Below are 20,534 nucleotides of genomic sequence, written 5' to 3'. Positions count from 1 at the left end.
AAATAAATGTTATTTATTACTGTTCTTACTGTCCACCTACTTTTGGCTCACTGTATAAAATTTAGTCTGTGATAGCAAAATAGTCAATGCGATCCTTGTGGTTCACCAGATGTATATGTCTTGCTAAATCATATACATCTGGTTCAATTTTTGTCAAAAGCAATCTCAGGTCACCACGTTGAACAACATCCATGTGATTGCGGGTCTTATCTTGTATTCTTGCAACAGCACTGAATCCTTTCTCAAACAAATAAGAGGTAGGAAATGGTCGTGCAAACCGCTTTGCCTCTTCGCTTAATAGCGGGAAATGACATCGGGTGTCATCTTGAATCCAAAAAAGAGGCTCACCCATTTGCGAAAACCGAATCGTCATTGTGGTGTCATTTTGGAGCTCTATCATTCCTTCCTGAAGGCGAATGAGATAAAGGGGTCAGTCAGCCATGTCAGGATCTCCATCTCGATAAGATCAGCAAATCGTATTTTCATATCATCCTGCAGTGCACGAATGTGAGCTGAGTAGATAATTAATTGATCATCAGTAACATTCTCTGCGATATTATTTAAACTCAGGAACCGGTAAAACTCACAACGACTGATATTCCGATGAAAGAGATCAAATTTCGCAATAAAAGATGTAACAGCATTCCTTGCTTTTATGAAACTCACATTATCTCCTTGTATCTGTATGATCAGTGAATTGCACTTTTCGAATATATCCGCAAGATATGCACAGTCGTGTTTTACAGTTTCGGCTTTCATATAAAGGTTTTCATTATTTCTGTGTAGGAAATCGATGATAGAATCGAACAGTTCATGGAAATGATTGAGGCATTTTCCTTTCGAGAGCCATCTCACTTTTGTGTGTCGCAGCAATTGCAGAAATTCATCTTCATTATCTTTACAGAGTTGGCGGAGAAGTCATTCATTCAGAGCATGTCTCTTTATCTAATTTACCACATCTATCACCACTTGTAGAGAATGGTTGAGGGCTTCACTATGTTTCTTTGCAGCCAGATACTGCCGATGGATAATGTAGTGTACTGTGAAAACATGTGGCACTTCTCTCTTTAATAATGCGACAAATCCCCAATGTTGGCCAGTCATATCACGCATGCCATCCGTAGCACAAGCAACAATGTTTTTGAGGGGAACGGTTTTTTAGCAAAATAATCCTTGACGCAGTTGAAGATAGTCTTATCTTTGGTATCTGTCAGTAGATCCAGAGCAAAAAGTAATTCTTCTCATATTTCATTTTTGTCGATGAAATGTACATACCCCAAAAGTAAAGCTTGATTTCCACATATAGTACTTTCATCAATTTGTAAGGTGATTTCTTTCGATATCAAAAGGGAACATAATTTATTCTCAACATTTGAGGCCATTTCATCGAGCCATTCTTGAAGAAGGGCTCATGCCCGAAACGTCGATTCTCCTGCTCCTTGGATGCTGCCTGACCTGCTGCGCTTTTCCAGCAACACATTTTCAGCATTTCATCGATGCGCCTTCTCACGGAATCGTTGCTAAGAGGAATATGCTCAATAGTCATTGATGGTTCCTTAAGTAGCACGGTTGATAATACTTCGGCAATAGCTGGAAGCACCAACGATTCACCCACGGTATGAGGTTTTACCACATTTTGCAATTAGCTTCGCTATGTTGTATGATGCCACAAGGCCATCCACATTTGTGGCTCCCATCTTTGAAAAAGCAGTGGAAATCGTTGGTCGCTGATTGAATTTATTCCTTAATGTTTGAAAATATGCCAAATCTTTGTCCTTTTTGTCACTGTTTCTTTTCCAAATGTTTAATAAGGTGGGAAGGCTTCATGGCCTCATTGGAAAAACTTTGTTCACAGAGCAAGCACAGTGGTAACTGCTTATTAGATGGAGATTGAATAAAGCCATATCGCAAATAGTCCATGCTATACTGCCTGCACTTTTTCTTACTCGATGAGGCAATTTTTACACTGTTGCTCGAATACCCTGATGGAATCATGGGTATTACCTTATCACAATAATGTTAAGATGCTCAGACAGTGGCAAAATTTGATTGGTTAATTAGCTGTAATGTGCATTCATTCTGCCACCTGGTAGAACAATTGAAAAGCTGCATTTCGTCTTCCTAAAAGCAACACGAGTTAGGTGATATTGATCTCGGCAGTAGAATCAGTGCCAACTGCAAACGAGTTCAAATGGTTTGATATTCACAGAGAAGACTATCAATAATAGCACAGCAACCAATCAGAGCACACACCTCCATGGGTGGAGGGAAAATAACAGACTTGTGTTATGCGACTATCCATCTGCACACAGCAATGTCCTTCAATGCTTCTACAAAGTCATTCAGTGCCCCCTTACCGCCCCCTTTGACTTCAACGCCCACCGAAGAAAGGCAAATGCCCCTCAGGGGGTGCTTCCGCCCCCATTGAGAAACACTATTCTAGACTAATGGCAATAGGGGAGACAAGGCTAAAGTTAAAGATTTCTCAGGCTTGAATTCCCCTGGTACTGATCTCCATTCTAACCAGCAATCTTGACACTTGGAAAAGCCCAGCATCATGTTTAAGCATCAAAGTCAATTTAAATGCAGGAACCTCCAAGAGCTCCGGACCTGCTGTCGATATAATTTGTAATTCTGCATGCTTAGAAAGAAGGTCAAATATTAGCAGGTTTTGCTCCTTAGAGGAGTACCAGCAATCACCAGGCAGATATCAAGTATATTATTTATACACCTATCAAGCTCATGAACCACTCAAGATTGTTCCTCACATCCAATCAAGACATTTGAATTTGATGATGGTGTTGGCTGCGAAAGGAATACCGACTAGGACTGAGGGAGCATTCACTGTTCCTCATGCAGGGCAATGGGACTGTTCTAGCAATGAATCAGCACAGACCACATGACTCTGTCCTCCCACAGTGCTGTCAATCTCTACCATTCTCTGAATCATTTACATTACAAAGTTATTTCTAATGTCACTGTTACCAATGGAAGCCGCCAACCTGGAGGATAGTTTAGGTAAATGAAAGAGAAACACCGTAGCTTGCAGTTTACAACTGAGAGAGGATTCCTTTAGTAGCAACAAAACACAGAAATCCCTCTATGCTTCACTCTAATCTTGAAATTGAAGGTATGTTTGAAAAGAGTTTTTTGAGTCATCTTCAAAAGTGGAGAAAGACTTATTAAATCAAACAAGGCAGGTTCAGGAAAAAGGTTCAGGGCAATAGCTGTGGAGTTGAATTTGTGTAGTTACCATGGCAAGCAGAGAGAGAGTTAATAGCTTTCAGTTGAAGAAATATAGGCTGCCATGACCTGACATTTAGGTTAGATTCCCGATAGCGAGTTTTGAAAAGATTTGTAGCTCAGGTTGAGGTTCTGGATGTAGGTTTGCTCGCTGAGCTGGAAGGTTCACTTTCAAATGTTTTGTCACCATACTAGGCAAGATCATCAGTGAGCTTCGTCCGGCAATGAAACGTCTGAAAATGATCCTTCCAGCTCAGCAAGCAAACCTACATCTAAATTCTCTACAGTGTGGAAACAAGCCCTTTGGCCCAACAAGTCCACACCGACCCTCCGAAGAGTAACCCATCCAGACCCATTTCCCTCTGACTAATGCACGAACAAGATGGCCGATTTCGCATGACTAATTCACCTGGTCTGCACATCTTTGGACTATGGGAGGAAATTGGAACACCCGGAGGAAACCCACACAGACACAGGGAGGATGTGCAAACTCCGAACAGATAGTCACCCGGGGATAGAATTGAACCTGGGTACCTGGTATTGTGAGGCAGCAATGCTCACCACTGAACCACCATGCATGTTTTTTCACCTCATATATCAAGACAAATTGAAGCTGGATGAACCAATGGATAAGGTGTTTTCCTTTTCCTGACAAAATATGTATTAAAAATTAAAGTAGAATGCACATTAAATGTAATGGAGGAGTTTAGGGTGCATCACACAGCTATCCTTGTGGAGCTGATCACTCAAACGGGTTCAGCAAGGCAGGTTCAGGAAAGGGTTCAGAAAAAAAAATGAAGATGTCTGGATGTCAATTTTCTTGGGAGGATGTTTAAGTAAAACTGCACAAGGACCATGTTGGGGTAATGGGGGCAGGCAAGGGGTGGATTGGGTGGTTACTGGATATGTCATACCTTGTGTCTAAAATGCTTCAGCACTCAGGATTCTGCATCTTTGAAAGTTTAATTCATTTAAAGGAGCATAGTACAAAAAGGGAACCCAAAATAAAATGGTCCTCATGGTAATGACGGCTCCATCAACAATAAGGACAGGCAGAGCCATGAATGAATAATGTCTCAGAGCTGGACAATTGCAAACTAGCAATCAGCACATAGCCAAGAGTTTCCACTCAAAGTCAGACAGTTCTCTGAGGGGTATAGATAAGGTGAATGGCAGTTGTCTTTTCCCTAGGGTTGGAGGTTTCAAGATTAGGGGTGAGAGGAGAAAGATTTTTTAAAAAGACATGAGGGGCAACTCTTTTATAGAGTGGAGGTATGTGGATCAAGCTTCCAGAGGAAATAGTAGATGCGGGTACTGTTAGAACATTTAAAAGACATTTGGATAAGTAAATGAATAACAAATGTTCAGAAGGATATGGGCCAAACACAGTAAAGGGTCTATTTTCGTGCTGTATGACTCTATGACTACACTCAACTTGAACAAGCTGTCTCACAAATTGATAGAATTGGTGTCAGCCTCAGATAGGCAGTGGTGAGAGTAAAATGGGACAGTTTCCAGTTTGCCCACATTAGTCCAGTCACAAAGGCAGCTACTACTAATACTTCATTTTGCTCAACATAATAGAAAATGTCATAACATGCAAATGTAATCCCTCACAGTACAAGATAAATTTTTACTGCCCTTCACTATTGTTGACGTAGTGCAATGGAGATGACTTATAATATGGTTTTTAATCAAATAGAGTGTATTTTTAATGGAGATTAGTCATATGAAGTTGTAAGATACATTATTCTAATATTTCAAGTCCTTTAAACTATGATCTTGAAGGTATATTCCGAGCCCTAATGATTTCTTTGTGACAGATAAATTACTTACGTCATTGATATACTACACATTTTTCATTAACTTGAAAAATCTTACTTTAACACAACAGTTTGCATTAATATGTATAATTAATCAAAGCATTTCTTGCATATTAATTTTCATATCTACAAATAAACCTTGAGATTCAGCTCCAATTTCATTCTCAAGGACTGCATTTATCACTCACCCTGTTTAAAAAAAGTGTACCATAAAAAGCAGATGTGATAGAATTCACAAAGTACATTTATGATTCATGTGAACATAATTTTTTCCAGGAAAAGGTCATTATGTCCAACTGACAGTTCATTCTTTTTGAATGTCAAAGTTATTTCCTCATTTTCTTTCCATTTTCCTTAATTACTTCTCTCTTTAGGAAGTGATTAACCTATTTATACCGTCACTTCCCCGGTAGCCTACCTCTTTGCTGCCTTTGAGCGTATTACGTTGCAGAACAGAAAGATTGTTCTTATAATTACATAATACATGGTCAAAGCTGAGGAGACTGGTTCACATCAGGAATAGCCAATTGATAGGAAGATTTAATTGGATTTAGTGGATTTATCAATGACGTGATAGCAATAATGGAAGCAAATGAGATAAAAGCAGAAAATACTGAAGAATCAGCATGTCAAGCAGTACTATTAGAGAGAAACAAGAGTAGTGGTGGGGATTTTCCTTCTTGGAGTCAAAATATGGCAGTGGACATTTCAGATGGCATCATCTTCACAATAGTCTGCGATGATCTTTTCTCACACGATCACTTGTTTTCCAATACAAATTGTATGCAAGTCTTGGGATGAAATAAAGAGTAAATCACATGCAAATGGTGGACAGCAGTTCTCTCTCACAAGCATCTTCCAGCCTGAAAGGTTTTGGTACAACAGCTAAAGGCTACCTTGGCACCCTCCTTTACTCACTACAGGGCAACAATCTGTAATTTTATGTCCCACTGCCGACATGTCATCAGAAGGTGACTCTCCACTCTGCCGAAGCCTCACTGGGTATTCTGCTTGAGGCTATCCAGGCCAGTAAGGTGGTCTTCTTCCCCCATTGAGGGTTACAGCAACCTTTCCTTTAGACCTGGCCAGCCTGGGATAGGGTCGCACAGGAGGAGTTCATGCTGGTGTGCAAATGTAAGAAGCTAGGGGAGTGGAATGCCAGGACAGAATGATAAGGTACTAAAATATGACCAACTGGTGAGACAGTCATGATGGAATGGATTTTGGGGGAGTTTTGAAGCTAGATCTTAAAAATAGAACTAATTGGTATGCTTTATAACGTTTAATGGGATTTGATAACTCACCATGTCACTAACATCTGGGCCCTGGCTAAACATTCCATGGGATCTATTTTAACCTATTTTGAACAAAAAGTAGAAAACAGGATGTAAGTTTCACATCAGCTGAATTCTATAAGTGAGCAACAGGCCAAATCAAATACATTGAGTTGGACAGTAAAGAGGAAAACATAACTAGCATGGGAAAAATACCAAAACTGTTCACTTTATATATTAATGATCTGGATGAAGGGGCTGGGGCATTCTGGCAAATTTCGCCGATGATACGCAGTTAGGTGGACAGGCAGGTAGTACTGAGGGGGTGGGGAGGCTGTAGAAAGATTTAGACAACTTAGGAGAGTGGTCCAGGAAATGGCTGATGAAATTCAACCTGGGCAAATGCAAGGTCTTGCACTTTGGAAGAAAGAACATAGCATGGACTATTTTTTAAACGGTGAGAAAATTCATAAAGCCAAAGTACAAAGAGATCTGGGAGTGCTAGTAGAGGATTCTCTAAAGGCTGATTTGCAGGTTGAGTCCATTATTAAGAAAACAAATGTAATGTTGTCAGTTATTTCAAGAGGGTTGGAAAATAAAAGCAGTGACGTGCTTCTGAGACTTTATAAAGCTCTAGTTAGGCCCCATATAGAATACTGTGCCCAATTTTGGGCCCCACGATTCAGGAAGGACATAGTAGCACTGGAACATGTCCAGTAGAGATTCACACAGATGATCCCTGGAATGGTAGGCCTAACATATGATGAACGACTGAGGATCCTGAGATTGTATTCTTTGGCATTTAAAAAGTTGAGGAGAGATCTAATAGAAACATACAAGATAATGCATGGCTTAGAAAGGGTGGACGCTGGGAAGTTGTTTCCGTTAGGCAGGGAGACTAGGGCCCATGGACACAGCCTTAAAATTAGCAGGGGTAAATTTAGAACAGAAATGAGGAGACATTTCTTCATCCAGAGAATGGTGGGCCTGTGGAATTTATTGCCATGGAGCGCAGTAAAGGCCGGAAGGTTGGGTGTCTTCAAGGCAGAGATTGATAAATTCTTGCTCTCACAAGGAGTTAAGGGATACAGGGAGAGTGTGGGTAAGTGGAATTGGAACATCCATCAGCCATGATTAAATGGTGGAGTGGACTCGATGGGGCTAATGGCCTTGCTTCCACTCCTATGTCTTATGGTCTTAAAACAGAAAGGCAGTAAATGTTAGAATAGAGCCAAACTAAAGCTCCAACCCCATGCATATACTAAGTTGGGCAATTAATGGAGGTTTGAGGTGGGGGCCGACTAGACAAATAAAAGGTGATATGCTTAAAGGCATAGGAAAAGGGTTAAAAACATGAGTACTTTGTATCAGTACTCACTCATAAGGAAAATGCTGAGAGAAGTGACGCTGAAGATAGTGGAACAGTTTTCCAGAATATTCCATCTGCAGTCAAACTGGTGAGACGCATGAGGCTGGAGATGTGGTAAATGTGGCACCCTTATTCATGAAAAAGTGAGATTACTCCTAGTTATTCCATGCCAGTTTGTTTAATATCAATGGATGGTGAGGTTTTAGAAATAATGGGCTGGATTGTAGGAATTGTATCGTGGCTGGTACCATGGCAACCAAGGCGGATAGGGAAAGGACAAACACAGGATTTGCATCGACTGACCCCTCTGTCCTTGTCCATGACATGCCCCTGATCTCTCTCCTGCAATCCTCACCCCATCAATCCTATGCACAGCAGGTCAGGCAGCATTCAAGAAGCAGAAAAATCGATGTTTCGGGCAAAAGCCCTTCATCAGGAATCAATTTTCCTGCTCCTCAGATGCTGCCTGACTCGCTGTGCTTTTCTAATACCACTCTAATCTAGACTCTGATCTCCAGCATCTGCAGTCCTCACTTTCGCCCTGCACAGTGAAGTCATATCAGCTGTCCCTCTACAAGCAACTACAAGGCAATGAGGAATCCCAACAGTATGAGAAAACAGTCCTCTAGCCTTCATCTCTCACCCGCAACTCACCTCTACATACCCTTCACACTATTATTATTATTAAGTCAGGGGACCAAATGTGGTTCAATGAAGAATACTGGAGGGCATGCCAGGGACAGCACCAGTTATACCTTAAAAAGAGGAGTCAAACTGGAAAAGCTGCAAGAGAAGGCTACTTCCAAACTGCATGAGTGACTAATGATAGATCAAGCTAAGCAATTAGCAAACAACTGAACATAGTCTGAGGATTAGAGCTGGACAGTTCAGGAGAGATGTTAGGAAGCCCTTCTACACACAAAGAGTGGTGAAGTTTTGGAACTCTCTTCCACAATTGGCAGTTGATGCTTGATCAAATCTGAGATAGTTAACTATTTGTTAAGCAAAGGTATTAAGGGATATAAGGCAGATATGTGGAGTTCAGCCAAACATCAGCCATGATCCCATTATATGGCAGAACAGGCTTGAGGGACTGAATGGCCCACTCCTGTTCCTATGACCCTATTTCACAGCCAAGGGATCAGATCTAGGCTCTGCAGTCCTCACACACCCAGTTGTGAATGGTGATAGACAACTAAACAACACACTGGAGGAGGAGACTCCACAAATATCCCAATCTTCAATGATGAAGGAGAATGCAGCATAGCAGTGCAAAAGATAAAGCTGAAATAATTACAACAATCTTCAACCAAACTTGACAAGTGTATAATCCACCTCAGCCTCCTGTGGAGGTCTAAGGCTGTTCTGAGCATCGGTGTGGAGGGAGTGGATATTTATGGATGTGTTGCCAGCCAAGTAAGCAGCTTTGTCATGGGTGATGTCAAGCTTTTTGAGTACTGTTGAAGTGACACTCATTCAGGCAAGTGGGGAGTATTTCACCACTCTCCTGACTGTGCCTTGCTTTGGGACATGCTTCGAGAAGTCAAGAGGTGAGTTACTTGCTGCAGATTCCGAGCCTGGTCTGACCTGTTCTCATAGCCACTGTATTTATACAGCTTGTCCCACTCAGTTTCTGCTCAATGGTCACCTCAAAAGATGTTGGTAGTGGGGGATCCAGTAATGGTAATACCATTTTCATGTCAAAGGGAGATAGTCAGATTTGCCCTTGTTAGAGATGGTCATTGTCCGGCACTTGTGAGGTGTGAATGTTATTTACCAATTGTCAGTGCAAACCTGACAATTATGTGGTCATGCTGCATTTGAACATGGACTGCTTCAGTATCCGAAGAGCTGAAAATGGTTCTGAACATTGTGCAATCATTTGCAATCATCCCCAGTTTTGACCTTATATTGAGAGGAACATTATTATTGAAGAACTGAAGATTGGGCAGGATGACATTTATTGTTCCTACTTTCTCAAGCTATCGTTTTCTTATTTTTTTATGTGATACTCAGAGAAATAGTTTGCTTCGTGATTGACAGCTCTCAAACTGTCGCTGGGTCAAAATTATGAAAAGCCCCCCCCCCCCAAGGGCATTGTAGGTCAACTTACAGCAAGTGCACAGCAGCAGTTCAAGAAGACACCTCACCATCACCTTCTCAAGGGCAACTACGGATGGGCAATAAATACTGGCCAGCCAGTGACTGCCGCTCCTCTGAATGAATTAAAAAAACACTTGGGGCTGTGACCTGAGGGAAAAGGTCACGACTACTCATGAGGAGAATGTCAACATTCATTCTCTGATGGTCATTGCTGGTGGGGCCAACTCCTGCTTCATCCTGTATGGCGTACACCGTGTTCATCCATTAAGCCAATGGGAACAGAGAAACCTCAGCATCAAAGAAAGGAAACTCATTGTACTTATAATGAAAAGCAGTTCACTTAAATAATTGCTGTGAATTCTATCAGTTAGAAGTTATTGCACTGAATCTACTACTCACATCACATATACTAAGGATGTGAAAATTTAATGCTTTTTCATACCAATTATGAAAGACTAACTGCCACATAATTCTCTGCAAAAAGCTCCTCTTGGCAAGATAAAAGTTTTTTTTAGGACTCCTTTGGCAGTTGTGACATAATACAGAAAGCCAACACCTCGAAAACATCTTCCAGAAGGAGAAATTATGACTGAAAACAACATAAATTCTCTGTATTCAAACCAAAATATGTAAAATATCTGATGCTACATTTCCAAAGGAATAGTCAATATAAAGGCCATTCAGCCCATCAAGCCAGTTCCACCATTCAATAAGGTAATGGTTATTCCCTGCCTCTGATTCGCCTTTCTTGAATGACTGGCATCTTTAAGGTAAAAAAATCACGCAACACCAAGTTACAGTCCAACAGGTTTATTTGGAAGCACTAGCTTTCGGAGCACTGCTCCTTCATCAGGAGGTTGTGGAGTGCCCTTCACCTGATGAAGGAGCAGCGCTCTGAAAGCTAGTGCTTCCAAATAAACCTGTTGGACTATAACCTGGTGTTGTGTGTTTTTTAACTTTGCACACCCCAGTCCAATGCTGGCACATCCAAATAATGGTATATTAAGGAAAAAAAAAGACTATTTGAACAGCTCAGCAGATCTGGCAGCTCAGCGGAAAGAAATCAGAATTAACATTTCGGGCCCAGTTTCAGGACCCTTCTTTAGACATTTTCAGGAAGTTGGGGGTTGGGAGTTTAGTGGAAGGTGAGTGCAGTTTGGTGGGAAATTTCTAACAGAATCCAAATGCTACAGGTTTCTGTTCAGTAACAAATCTAGCGGATCCAATCAAAATTCCAGTCAAGGGCATGAGCAAGGCTTTTGTCACTTGCCTCCAGAAATGCATCCATGTAAGTTCCTGAAAACTATACCCACCTTGCCCTGGTTTTGTCTGTATAGAGGACTGTTAATATCAGGCTTTAGTTATCTAGTGAGATCAGACATGGCCCAAATTGAACCAGGAGGACAGATTTCCAGGCTCACAGCCAAAATGGGTACTTCTGATGCACACTTTTTGCTCTTTGACTCAGGACATGGAGCACACTGACTGGCAGAACAAGAATTTGGGGACTTAAATAATGTGGCACTCACCAACTCAATTCTGAAGCACACCTCTGGCTCCAACAAAGCTTTCCATCAACAACAAGAGGCACATGTGTGTGTGTCTTTGAGGATGAAAGCACAGTGAGGTTTGTATATAGCCAGGATGGTGGGGGCATGGCTGCTTTTTTGAGTCCAGCTCGCAACAAACCAGTTGCCGTTGTGGCTCCTATCTTTTTAAAGGTTGGAAGCCTGGCTCCGTGAAATGCCACTCAGCAGCTGTTCAATCTTAGCAGCATCACTGGGAGTGGATGGCCACTGCTAGGACTGCACCCAGCTGAAAGGGCACAGTGATGGACACCATCCTCAAAATAGGTGAGTCGGGTAGGGGCTGGCAGGCTAAAGGGAAGGGCAATGCTAGTACAGATTAGATTCCCTACAGTAGGTGATAGTGCCGAGAGAATGGTCACAGTGTGAGACATTCAAGTAGACCAGACCCACCTATATCCTGAACACCCACCAGCTGAGACAGTGCTGCAGCAGAAAATGCAGTGTTCAAGATAAATACGTTGCAACTGCTCCAGCTCTGCAGCCTGAGAGAAGGATAAACATGCAGCAGCCTCTTGCTCAGCTAGTGATGGGCACATTAAAAATGTAAAAGCCTTCTGAAACTTTCATAGCTTCCATTCAGTCTAATCAGCAGCAAGTCCCGCAGGGCAATAACTTAGGATGTGACATCCATTGGAAATGCAGACAGGAACACAACTTGCCTGCTGAATACCGTACGTCCAGCCTTGCCTGATGCGATCTCTAGCCCACACATTATGAGCATTCTCTGCCAGTTTGTCCACCATTGCTTCCTGGGTTGAGGTTAACTTGATGTGGCTCAGGTCCATCGGAGCTGGCTTATATCCACTTGGTAGTTGGTAGCTGCAACAGAAAACATAGCGATTCTCATTATTCATCTGTAGTTTTATTAAGATCTTAAGATGTGTGAAACTCAGAGCATTAACAATTGTAGTTTTGCAATGTGTGTATGAAATCTTGACAGTCACTGTGGTTTTCAAACGATCTTAGCAATGACGTCTGGTCTACAATATTAAGCTTACACCTTCAAACATTCCTCCCCTGCCCCATCTTGTAATATTGTCTTTGCTAAGACAAGACAGCATGAAGTAAAATGATGCCTTTTGCATCATTCATCCATCCTCATCACAGGTATAACTCAGGCAGTTTGTGGCTCCCTAATTAACAAAGAGGCCAAAAGTCTATAAAAACCAAAAGAACTACAGCTTCTGTAAATCAGAAGCAAAACCAGAAATTGCTGGAATAGCTCAGCAGGTCTAGTAGTATTGATGTAAAGAAATCAGAGTGAACATTTTGGGTCAAGTGACCCTCCCTCAGAAGGTGGGAGGCTGAAAAAGGACTTGAACAGGCTAGGAATGCTCACTTGACCCAAAACGTTATCCAAAATTATACATTCTGGGGAAAAAGAAACAACAAAGGAATAAATAACAGTTGTAGAACTGTGATCAGCAATGCACAGCCCTGTCATACTACATAACTGATTTGTTTTCTAACATGTTATGATATCCCAATTATAAGGATATAACAAAAAATTATGGATGCTGGAGATCTGAAACAAACTCAGAAATTGCTGGAGAAACTCAGCAGGTTGGCAGCATTTTGGGGCATTAAATAGTAAGGAGTGGGATCAGTTGTATGAAATATTATTGAGGGGAAGGCTCAACAGAGGTTATTGAACTTTCCAGAACAAGTAATAGGATAGAAAGATTCAGGAATCTAACCTCAGGCACAGCAAATAAGAGAACAACTATGAAAAGGGGTTAGTCAACATAGAATTAAGAGTGCTGTACCTAAATGCATACAGAGTCCAGATTAAAGTGGTGCTGGAAAAGCACAACAGGTCATGCAGCATCCGAGGAGCAGGATCCTGCCTGACCTGCTGTGCTTTTCCAACACCACTCTAATCTAGACTCTGATCTCCAGCATCTGCAGTCCTCACGTTTACCTAAATGCATGCAGTATAAGAAGCAAGGTAAATGAACTTGGAGCACAAATTGAAATTGGTGAGTATGACACAGTGGATATCACAGAAACTTGGCTCCAAGGGAATCAGGGCTGGGAACTAAATCTCTGAGAATATACATCCTATCAAAAGGATAGGCAAATGGACAGAGGTCCTTGTCAGTAAGAAACGATATTAAATCGATAGCAAGAAGTAATATAGATTCGCGAAGCATAGAATCTGTGTGGGTAGAGTTGAGGAACTGTACAGGAAAAAACACCCAGATGGGGTGTTGTGTACAGGCCTCTTGGATATGGGGAAGAAAATAAATCAGCAGATAGAAAAGGCATGTAAGAAAGGCACTATTATAATAATCATGGGAGGACTTGAATATACAGGTGGACTGGCAAAATCAGGTTGGCAATGGATCTGAAGAAAAGGAATTTGAGGAATGTCTATGAGATTTTTTGTTCTGAAGCAGCTTGTGTTAGTGCACACTCGTGACCATAATTCTATTAGATTTAAAATAATGATGGAAAAGGATAGACCAGATCTAAAAGTTGAAGTTCTAAATTGGAGAAAGGCCAATTTTGACGGTATTAGGCAAGAATGTTCGAAAGCTGTTTGGGGGCAGATGTTCACAGGTAAATGGCTGGAAAATGGGAAGCCTTCAGAAATGAGATAACGAGAATCCAGAGAAAGTATATTCCTGTCAGGGTGAAAGGAAGGCTGGTAGGTATAGGGAATGCAGGATGACTAAAGAAATTGAGGGTTTGGTTAAGAAAAAGGAAGCATATGTAAGGTACAGAAAGGATAGATCAAGTGAATCCTTAGAAGAGTATAAAGGAATTAGGAGTATACTTAAGAGGGAAATCGGGAGGACAAAAAGGGGACATGAGATAGCTTTGGCAAATTGAATTAAGGAGAATCCAAAGAGTTTTTACAAATACATTAAGGACAAAAGGGTAACTAGGGAAAGAATAGGGCCCCTCAAAGATCAGCAAGGCGGCCTTTGTGTGGAGCTGCAGAAAACAGGGGAGATACTAAATGAATATTTTGCATCAGTATTTACTGCGGAAAAGGATATAGATGATATAGACTGTAGGGAAATAGATGGTGACATCTTGCAAAATGTCCATATTACAGAGGAGGAAGTGCTGGATGTCTTGAAACGGATAAAGGTGGTTAAATCCCCAGGACCTGATCAGGTGTACCCTAAAACTCTGTAGGAAGCTAGAGAAGTGATTGCTGGGCCTCTTGCTGAGATATTTGAATCATCGATAGTCACAGGTGAGGTTCTGGAACACTGGAGGTTGGCTAACGTGGTGCCACTGTTTAAGAAGGGCGGTAAAGACAAGCCAGGGAACTATAGACCAGTGAGCCTGACATCGGTGGTGGGCAAGTTGTTGGAGGGAATCCTGAGGGACAGGATGTACATGTATTTGAAAAGGCAAGGACTGATTAGGGATAGTCAACATGGCTTTGTGCGTGGGAAAGCATGTCTCACAAACTTGATTGAGTTTTTTGAAGAAGTAACAAAGAGGATTGATGAGGGCAGAGGGGTAGATGTGATCTATATGGACTTCAGTAAGGCGTTCAACAAGGTTCCCCATGGGAGACTGATTAGCAAGGTTAGATCTCACAGAATATAGGGAGAACTAGCCATTTGGATACAGAACTGGCTCAAAGGTAGAAGACAGAGGATGGTGGTGGAGGGTTGTTTTTCAGACTGGAGGCCTGTGACCAATGGAGTGCCACAAGGATCGGTGCTGGGTCCATTGGATGCGAGCATAAGAGGGTACAGTTAGTAAGTTTACAGATGACACCAAAATTGGAGGTATAGTGGACAGCAAAGAGGGTTACCTCAAATTACAATAGGATCTTGACCAGATGGGCCAATGGGCTGAGAAGTGGCAGATGGAGTTCAATTCAGATAAATGCGAGGTGCTGCATTTTGGGAATGCAAATCTTAGCAGGACTTATACACTTAATAGTAAGGTCCTCGGGAGTGTTGCTGAACAAAGAGACCTTGGAGTGCAGGTTCATAGCTCCTTGAAAGTGGAGTCGCAGGTATATAGGATAGTGAAGAAGTTGTTTGGTATGTTTTCCTTTATTGGACAGAATATTGAGTACAGGAGTTGGAAGGTCATGTTGCGGCTGTACAGGACATTGGTTAGGCCACTGTTGGAATATTGCGTGCAATTCTGGTCTCCTTCCTATCGGAAAGATATTGCGAAACTTGAAACGGTTCAGAAAAGATTTACAAGGATCTTGCCAGGGTTGGAGGATTTGAGCAATATGGAGAGGCTGAACAGGCTGGGGCTGGTTTCCCTGGAGCATCGGAGGCTGAGGGATGACCTTATAGAGGTTTACAAAATTATGAAGGGCATGGATAGGGTAAATAGACAAAGTCTTTTCCCTGGGGTCGGCGAGCCCAGAACTAGAGGGCATAGGTTTAGGGTGAGAAGGGAAAGATATAAAAGAGACGTAAAGGGCAACATTTTCACACAGAGGGTGGTACGTGTATGGAATGAGCTGTCTGAGGAAGTGATGGAGGCTGGTACAATTGCAACATTTAAAAGGCATTTGGATGGGTGTATGAATAGGAAGGGTTTGGAGGGATATGGGCCAGGTGCTGGCAGGTGGGACTAGTTTGGGTTGGGATATCTGGTCGGCATGGACAGGTTGGACCGAAGGGTCTGTTTCCATGCTGTACATCTCTATGACTGTATGACTCTATATTAACATCCAGCTTTCCTCTTGATATAAGCAACATACATTTGTACATAGGGACCAGCTCTCTGGAAATTAAAGGAATCTGTTCATGACTTGTACCTTTTGTGAATAACATGGGAACTTGGGGCATAGCTTTTTCCATTGTAACACTTTGACCAACTTTACCAAGCCAGTCATCTTAATTTATTTGCAATCGTTTGAAACCTCACACTCATTATTTGTCTTGTTAAGTGAAAGACAAAACGCTTTTGCTAATTTGTTTTCTCATTCCAAATTCCGCAAATCTTCCAGCCTCCTTTTCCCTCACAAATTTTATGTTAAAACTGAGCACACACACTCACCCATATTCCTCATAGTTAGCAATAAAGTTAGCATTTCCTCTGATTACGGTGCAGACCTATCTAACATTTACTCTTTTGCTCCCTCAATCAGTGGCTTTAATTATGTAAGAACAAAGCAGCAACTGCCCCTGTCTGCTTTGGCGAGCAGAAGAACATCAGATAAGTAGGAGGGATGTGGAATGCTCTGCCTGCAACAGTAGAAGACTCGCCAACTTTAAGGGCACTTAAATGGTCATTGCAGAACCATATGGTTGAAAATGGAATAGTGTAGATTAGATGTGCTTCCGATTGGTTTCACATGTCAGAGCAACACTGAGGGCCTGTAACATTCTATGTTCTATAAGTTGATAAAATGAAGCCTCCATAGTCCCTCGCCTAAGTCCATGGGAATGAATATATTTGGGTTATTTCAATCAGAAAGTAAAACCGTCTTTAACCTTCAAAACAACCCCTTTCATGCCATGAACCAATGACTACTTTATATCTCTATTTATATCTCTAACAGAGTTAACTACCCTCTCCTCCAGGCTTGCTGGGTCCACAAAGAAACTCTCTCATTTGTGATGGTATTTTTAATTTATTTGATGTGGGAACTGAATGAAAAGAAGACTGCTGAAAAAAAATTGAAAGAAATGATTTTTCTTATAAATTTATTTTTTGTTGGTGAGTTTTATACAATGGAAGCCTCAAAATCGCAAAAGTTAATAAAGCATATCATCGAAAAGCAAAGACTCCCTGTTGGGTTTGTGATCAACTACAATATACAAAGAAACAGTAGTCCTTCAATAGTGCAGGAAATGCACAGAAAAAACACAGAGAAAACACAGAAACCCCATTTAATGCAATCAAATGTTATGGTCTTCAAAAGACATGAAGTGCATTGAAACATAAAAATTAGGAACAGGAGTAGACTGATTCAATTGTGGTCAAGAGTGTGGTGCTGGAAAAACACAGCAGGTCAGCCAGCATCCGAGGAGCAGGAGAATTGACATTTTGGGCAAGACTCCTTATTCTCCTGCTCTTCGATACTGCCTGACCTGCTGTACTGTTCCAGCACCACACTCTGGACTCTGATCTCCAGCATCTGCAGTCCTCACTTCCTCCTAGTTGATTCAATTGCAGTCTCATTTACACATTCCTGTCCATCCTCAAAAACCTTTGAACCACTTGTTAGTCAAGAATCTTTTAACCTCTTGCTTAAAACTTTCTTGTTCTCTGGGTAAAAGTGTTGAACTGAAACAATTTCTCTTCATTTCCACTTTAAATGGAAGAATCCTTATTATTAAACCTTATTATTAAATCCTTATTATTTATTTCTTGGTTCTTGTCTTTCGCACAAAAGTAATACCCTTTCAGCATTCAGACTGTCAAGTCCTTTCAGGACCTTACATGTCTCAATAAGTTCGTCTTTTACTCTTTTAAATTACAACAAATACAGGCCAAGCACGTCCAACCTTAACTCACAAAAATAACACCCACATCCCAGGTATCCATTGGGTGAATATTCACTGAAGTGTTTCTTAAACATTTATAACACACCTTAAATAAGGAAGGCAAAATTGCACACAGCACTCAGAATGTGGTCTCAAAAACACCCTGAACAACTAAAATGTAACATCCCTACTCTTACATTCAATTCCTTTTGCAACATCCCATTTGCCTATCAAACTACCTGTCTACTAATGTTATGTGATTCATACCTGATCAAGTGTACTCTAGAACTCTGCGGGAAGCCAGAGAAGTGATTGCTGGGCCCTTTGCTGAGACATTTTTATCATCAATAGTCACAGGTGAGGTACCAGAAGACTGGAGGTTGGCTAATGTAGTGCCACTGTTTAAGAAAGGTGGTAAGGACAAGCCAGGCAACTATATACCAGTGAGCCTGACATCGATGGTGGGCAAGTTGTTGGAGGAAATCCAGAGAGACAGGATTTACATGTATTTGGAAAGGCAAGGACTGATTGGGGATAGTCATCGTGGCTTTGTGCATGGGAAATCATGTCTCACAAACTTGATTGAGTTTTTTGAAGAAGTAACAAAGAGGATTGATGAGGACAGAGTGGTGGATGTGATCAATATGGACTTCAGTAAGGTATTTGATAAAGTTCCTCTTGGTCAGCTGATTAGCAAGGTTTGGTCACATGGAATACAGGGAGAACTAGACATGTGGACACAGAACAGGCTCAAAGGTACAAGACTGAGGGTGGTGGTGCTGGACTGCTTTACAGACTGCTGGCGTGTGACTACTGGTGTGCCACAAGGATTGGTGGTGAGTCCACTGCTTTTCATCATTTATATAAATGGTTTAGGTGCAAACATAGGACTTATAGTTAATAAGTTTGCAGATGACATCAAAATTGCAGGTGTAGTGGACAGCGAAGAAGGTTACCTCAGAGTACAACAGGATCTTGATCAGATGGACCAATGAACTGAGGACTGGCAGATGGAGTTTAATTTAGATAAATGTGGGACGTTGCTTTTTGGAAAGGCAAATCATGGCAGGGCTTATACATTTAATGGTAATGTCCTGGGAAGTGTTGCTGAACAAAGAGACCTTGGAGTGCAAGTTCATAGCTCCTTGAAAGTACAGTCACAGGTAGATAGGATGGTGAAGAAGGCGTTTGGTATTCTTTCGTTTATTGGTCAGAGCAGAGAGTATAGGAGTTGGGAGGTCATGTTGCGGCTGTACTGGAAATTAGTTAGGCAACTGTTGGAATATTGCGTGCAATTCTGGTCTCCCTCCTATCAGAAGAATGTTGTGAAACTTGAAAGGGTTCAGAAAAGATTTACAAGGATGTTGACAGGGTTGCAGATTTGAGTGATAGGTAGAGGCCGAATAGGCTGGGGCTGTTTTTCCTGGAGCATCAGAGGCTGAGGGGTGACCTTATAGAGGTTTATAAAACCATGAGGGGCATGGATAGAGTAAATAGACAAGGTCTTTTCCCCAGGATGGGGGAGTCCAGAACTAGAAGGCATAGGTTTTGGGTGAAAGGGGAAAAAATTTAAAAGAGACCTAAGGGGCAACTTTTTCACGCCGAGGGTGGGTGCGTGTATGGAATGAGCTGCCAGAGGAAGTGGTGGAGGCTAGTACAATTACAGCATTTAAGAGGCATTTGGATGGCTATATGAAAAGGAAGTCTTTGGAGGGATATGGGCTAAGTGCTGGCAAATGGGACTGCATTAGGTTAGGATATCTCGTTAGCATGGACGAGTTGGACTGAAGGGTCTGTTTCTGTGCTGTACATCTCTATACCTCAATATACTAAGACACCCAGATCTCTCTGTACCTCAGTGTTCTACAATCTCTCTTCATTTAAATCATATCTTTTTTGTCTATTCTGTCACAAATCTGGTCCTTTTGTTTGCTAAAAGCTGTTCCTTTTCTCAAGGCTACTGTGTCCTTGGCTTTTTTCATAGGGGTCATAAACATCTTCCGGTGCTGATTAGACTGGTTTGGTACAGAGATTAAAGGGTTTTGAGAGGCCTTTCTGTTTATATGTAAACAAATGAGACTTCAGGCCAAAGTGATCATGTTTTCAAAGTGACTTGTTTAATGAAAGGGGAGTGGTCATCTCTCTAGCTGAGCAGTTCAGTCCCAAACTAGCTAGGCGTTCAACAATGAGCTGTGTGGCAAGTCTCTCTCTTCCTGCCCTTCTAACTTCAACCTGTAAGCATCTGTTCCATTTTTTATCTGTATTTTAAGGGGGTTTGTTTTTTGGGACTGTTGTGCATATTTGGAACAGCATAATTTAGTCTTGTTTGGATGGACTGAGTTCTGTAGGGGTTCTTTATTCTGTTTCATTGTGTAATTTTGTGAATAAATTTCTGTCTGTTTTGAAATGTAGTAGTCAACCTAGCTAACTTACTCCAGGTAATTCTCACTGGAGACTCACTGAAATAGATTGCAAAGTTATGGTCTGGGCTGCCTGCTGAAGAATATTTTGAGTGGCCTGGCACTTCCTACCAAAGTGGACAAGTCATTGTTTTCCTATGTACTACTGTCTTCTAAATGTTGTTTCCTCACTTATCATTTCTCTAGCCCTCTGCAGGCTCTTTCATTTTGATTTTTATATATCCATACCAGGCATGTCTTTGGCAGGGTGTCATATAGAATAGGGTGGGTGCCCAATGCCCACCC

At 41.6% G+C, this 20,534-nt stretch overlaps 1 protein-coding gene across 1 annotated transcript in view; it reads right to left on the bottom strand.

Moving 5' to 3' along the window:
* ryr2a (ryanodine receptor 2a (cardiac)) overlaps nt 1-20,534 on the bottom strand; it is a 769,474-nt gene that overhangs the window by 321,311 nt on the left and 427,629 nt on the right. The window contains exon 24 of the mRNA XM_087991236.1: nt 12,061-12,220. Coding sequence (XP_087847362.1) covers nt 12,061-12,220 — 160 coding nt within the window. The remainder of the gene's footprint in view (nt 1-12,060; nt 12,221-20,534) is intronic.

This window comes from Chiloscyllium plagiosum, unplaced genomic scaffold, assembly GCF_037043375.1.
Source record: "Chiloscyllium plagiosum isolate Xiang-an unplaced genomic scaffold, Cpla_swu_hap1 HiC_scaffold_10, whole genome shotgun sequence".
Classification (NCBI taxonomy): domain Eukaryota; kingdom Metazoa; phylum Chordata; class Chondrichthyes; order Orectolobiformes; family Hemiscylliidae; genus Chiloscyllium; species Chiloscyllium plagiosum.
This window is presented reverse-complemented; position numbering and strand designations above follow the sequence as displayed.